Here is a 5,267-nt window from a genome sequence, read left to right on the forward strand (position 1 = left end):
GTGGCTTTGGACCTTGCAAATCCACCATATACCAGGTATTCACAATACGCCAAATTTTAGAAAAGACCCGCGAGAAAAGGATCGACACTCACTACCTATTTGTCAACTTTAAAGCCGCCTTTGACAGCACTAAAAGGAGTTGCCTAAACGCCGCTATGTCTGAATTTGGCATCCCCTAAAAAGACGTTGAGCAATACCACCAACCCCGTCAGAATTGGGAAAGACCTCTCCGAGCCGTTCGCTATCAAACGGGGTTTCAGACAGGGCGACTCCCTTTCATGTGACTTCTATAATCTGATGTTGAGAATATAATAAGAGCTGCAGAACTGAACTGCTCAGGAACAATTTACTACAAGAGTGTGCAATTGCTGGCTTATACCGATGACATCGATATCATCGGTAACAAAAGCCGCGAAGTCTGTTCTGCCTTTTCTAAGTTGGATAGGGAAGCAAAGCGAATGGGTCTGGTGGTAAACGAGGACAAGACGAAGTATCTCCTGTCATCAAACAAACAGCCAGCACATTCGCGCCTTGGCACCCACGTCACTGTTGACAGTTACAATTTCGAGAAAGTAGACAATTTCGTTTACTTGGGAACCAGCATTAACACAGATAATAATGTTAGCATTGGAATCCAACGCAGAATCACTCTTGCCAACAAGTGCTACTTTGGACTGAGTAGGCAATTCAGGAGTAAAGTCCTCTCTCGGCGTACGAAAACCACGCTCTATAAGTCACTCATGCCCGTGCTGGTATATGGCGCAGAAGCATGGACAATGACAACATCCGATGAAGCGGCTCTTGGAGTGTTTGAGAGAAAGATTTTGCGGAAGATTTACGGGCCTTTACGCGTTGGCGACGGCGAGTACCGCAGACGATGGAACGATGAGCTGTATGAGCTTTACAACGATATGGACATAGTGTTCGTTCGAATGGACACCGACGCTCCAGCTCTGAAAGTATTCAACTCGGAACCTGCTGGTGGTAGCAGAGGAAGAGGGAGGGAGAGGGGAAAGATCAGGTGGAGAAGGACTTGGCTTCACTTGGCGTTTCCAATTGGCGTCAGTTTGCACAGAGGAGAAACGACTGGCGTGCTTTGCTGAACTCGGCCAAAATCGCTTAGGCGGTTACAGCGCCAAAAAAAGAAGAAGAAGAAGAATTATAGTGTTACATCTAAGCTTAAAGTGAAAATAGTTGTACGGTTGCAATTTTTTTATTATCCACACGGTTGCATGAGGCAATTACGTTTTGTTTTAAATCCGTAACACCATAATGAGAGATTGTTATTACCAGTTGTAATTTAATTCTCAACAGCAATGTTCTAATAAAAATCATTTGTATATTGAATTCTCCAAAATTTAAAGCCATTCCCAGATTCCCCGACAAATTAAAATTCCACCAAAATCGGGGAATTCTGCCCGGCTGGCATCACGGGTTCTGGTATATTTACTCCCATGATAAAAACATAAAAAAAATATTATTATTATTATTTTTTAATATTTTCATCATGTTTACTCCAACATTTAATTTACGTTATTTTAATGCAGGTGAGAGGTCTAGTGCATTTAACAGATCATTGAAATTCATAAATTTTGACTTGGTTTGAAAATGCTTGATACTTTATCTAAATAGATTCTAGTTAATACAACTTAGGGGATTACTTTAAATGGGAAAAGTTAAAAACGAAAAAAGTACTTTTCGTTAAATCTTCGAAGCGAAATCTTTTTTTGCAAAATTAATATTTATTAATTAATTTGGATTATTTGCAATTATCATTAAAAAATTCTTGTTAAGAGAAATTTTTTCTTGACCCTGCAAGTGTTTTGAAAATTTAATTTTATTTTTGTCCAAATTCTTACGCTTCAAACTGTAAGAAAATATAAACGAATGTGAATACGGTGGAAGCTCACAAATTAGGACTTTCCAGATATTATAAATAATGTTATAGTTATGAGAACCAAGCATTTTGATTGAACGCTCTAAAATTATAAGTTCAAGTTTTAATTTTCGATCAAAGTTTGCAATATCATTTCTGTATACATACATAGGTATGTATGTCATTTTGAATTAGTATTTCGTTTTGTTTTCATAACTGTAATAGTTGCAGGCATTTGAAATTAATTTCAAGTATTTTCCAAAAAAGTGGAAGCATTTAAACGTGAAAAGTTTTTTTAAATAAATAAAAAACGAGAGCTTTTTTAAAAAATCGCCATGAATAGATCGACGCAAAATTTAATTACCTTTTATTTAAAAAAAAAAAAAGAAACTTGAAATCGGTTCCTATTTGGGCTTACAAAATTGATTTGTCCACAGCAACCTTTTTTGCCCCACTGTGCGGCGCTTCTACCTCCGATTTGTGTTGACCGGACATTGAACGAACGGCCCTTAATATAAGGTAATCGTACGACACTAACGTACTCTTGCGATGCTCTAGTACAAATCTACGTACATACTAGGGATGTTTCGAATGTCATATTTTTCACATTCGAGAATGCGAGTGCGAATTTTCGGAATGCGAATGTTAGGAATAACATTAAAAAAGCTATAATCACCTTAAGTCATCGTTTTTATTACATACTTAAAAATTTTGTAAATTATTAGAACATTGAACGAGTGCTTAACCTGTACAGTGTTTTAATCTAGTAGTCAAAGTTGAAAAAGGGCAGATTATATTAAAAAAAGGTAATTTTGCTGCCATTTCTCCCATGAGGCGATTTCTTAGAGGCTCGTATATAAGACCGGCTGCACTGAACAATTGCTCAGTTGGAACGCTGGCGTATGGAGCGCTCAAATATTTGCGGGCCAGATCTGTTAATTTGTCGTATTCTAGATAAGTTTTCTACCAATCGAGAGGATTTTCACCGAGATGAGCTCGTTTTTCTTTAAGATAGGCGGCCTTCAATTGAGCTTTAATTTCACACTTTTTAATGTCTCCAGATTCTACATCCGAGCCTTCGCATTCGCTGAGGGAATCTAATATTATTTCTACGTAGCTTCTAAGACTTTAAGCAGTACTTATTGAAGGCCCATCAATGTTGCTTGATATACTATTTAGCTGTTTAGCGCCTGAAGCTAAAAGCCGGTTATTGTCCGCACCCTGGTTAGATAGACTTAGAGTCATTTCAACAATAATAGAGTGAACTCTCTGCGCACGTACACATTCGCATTCACAAAACATACGTATCATTTGATGCGAATGCAAATGTGTAAAATGATGCGAATGCAAATTATCGCAACATCCCTGGTATATACATATGTACATATGTACATAAGTATGTATGTATGTAGATACATTTGCACTCACTTAGCGGTTAAAATAATGTCGGCAGTGACACTACAACAGCTGATTGACAAAAAGGTTAAGAAGTGTGTGCTGTGAAAACTAATCGAAAATAAAGTAAGGCAATTAAGCCAGGCACAATTACATACATACATAAATACATAAATAAATTAGGGTTTCCCAAAAAATTAAACTCTTTGAAATTTTCTTGTTGCCACCCCACCCCCAGAATTATAGGAAATGGAAAAATAATGGTCTCGACCCGTGCTTTTTATTTTAGAATCGGCTAATATTTAACCAGCCTTCGCACAGTGGTTCGAAGCTGGCATTTACTGTTCATAATTCACTGGAGCCTTAATTTTTCACCCAATTTGAATACTTTTTAATTTTTTTTTTTGATGAAAGGTTTTAAACTTAGCAAGAGACCAGTGAGCTCGACTTTTGAATTTTCATTCCCTTGTCTTAAAGTTTTTGATATAAAGTGCAGAAAAAGTAGCAATTTTGAAGAAAATCGATTCTCTTGTTTCAATTTATAAATGTTACATAATAAAAACCAGTTGAAAAAATTTCGAAAGAAAAAAAAAATTCCAAAATATATTTGAAATGTTTTAAGAAAAATTTTCATCAAAATTTTGGGTATGCAGTTTTATGTATCATGAAATTTTAATACAACAAGATGCAAGTTTCTATTCTTAATAATATACATATACATATGTATAATAAGAATATAAACTACACAACATGCGGATCGCTCAAAAAGCTAGCAAAAAAAGTTATGTATTAAAAATCGATATACATACATATATGAAAAAGTTCAAAGCCTCGGCGGCACGTTAAATTTGTTTTCTTACCACCCTAATGTACTTATGTACATCTGTACTTGTGAGTATAATTTTTGAGGTTAGCAATTGATATTAAATTTCGTATACGGTAGTAAATCAAAAACATGTTTACGAAAATGTGAAACAGAAAGCAAAAATTGTGCGAGAGCGAGACAGCAGCTGATGGGTTTCTTAAAAATTTGCGAAATGCATACAATGCATGCATGCTAACAAAAATTATTGATGAGACAATGAAAAGGAGAAATTTCTTTTTGCTGAAATATTAAATTTTAAAAGTGCTTAAGCAAACAAAAAATTCCACTAAAGTTATTGTAAGTAATTGCTTTAACTTTTGACATCATTACATTTGCTATAAACTTTTATTTATGTACATATGTATATCGCATATGAATTGATACGGGTACATCATACATATTTAATTGTGCTAAAATTGCAATGTGTCTACTTTGCAATTTAATTGTTGTTGCATGGCTTAGTGATAAGATGTTTACGTTCTCTATTCACTGAATATTCTTGTTTTTACAGTTCAGTGTGAAGTTCTATGTAGATAGAAGCAGCGCTCAAACGGGTGCTTAGCAAATGTTTGGTTTTTGAATTAAATAACATTTCTTTGACTGATTAGCAAATAAAAAAAAAAAAAAAAAAAAAAAAAAAAAAAAGTTTGTGAAAATGTGTAAAAAAGTGTTTGTTTTAAGGAAAATGCAACTTTTTGTAATAAATGTTATTGTTTTAAGTGTGTTTGTGCCAACAATCAACAGCAATTTGACGGTAATATTTTACATATAAAAAACTTATTTATTTGGGAATGAGTTATGAAAGCGTTAGCATGTGAAAATCGATACTGAAATTGTCAAAATCTTATATGTATATTAGGGTGATCCGAAATAATCGACCTATACGACGAATCTAGAACCTTAAAAGGGCCTATTTACTGATAAGAAAATTCCCTCATTTGGAAAAATTGTTATTCCAATTTTAAAAGTGGTCGGTTAGCATTTGAAATTTTCCATATATGTATATAACGTGCAAAAAATTGTTTTCATTAAAAATGGTGTAACTATTGAAGCGTTCGAGTTAAGATTTTTTTTTTGGCATATTCTTGTATGCCATTAAATTGTCAAAAAAATAACTCTGTCTAGATTTAA

The 5,267-nt window shown here is 34.3% G+C and overlaps 1 protein-coding gene across 1 annotated transcript in view; it reads left to right on the plus strand.

Annotated features, from left to right (window-relative positions):
• Nucleotides 1-4,637: 4,637 nt before the first annotated feature.
• The window catches only part of LOC118735760 (lipase 3-like), a 5,791-nt gene continuing 5,161 nt past the window's right edge, over nt 4,638-5,267 (plus strand). Inside the window, exon 1 of the mRNA XM_036465708.1 lies at nt 4,638-4,890. Within this exon, the coding sequence (XP_036321601.1) occupies nt 4,792-4,890 (99 nt within the window). The 5' untranslated portion in view covers nt 4,638-4,791. The remainder of the gene's footprint in view (nt 4,891-5,267) is intronic.

Source organism: Rhagoletis pomonella, unplaced genomic scaffold, assembly GCF_013731165.1.
Source record: "Rhagoletis pomonella isolate Grant_MI unplaced genomic scaffold, Rhpom_1.0 Rhpom_scaffold_00003, whole genome shotgun sequence".
NCBI lineage: Eukaryota > Metazoa > Arthropoda > Insecta > Diptera > Tephritidae > Rhagoletis > Rhagoletis pomonella.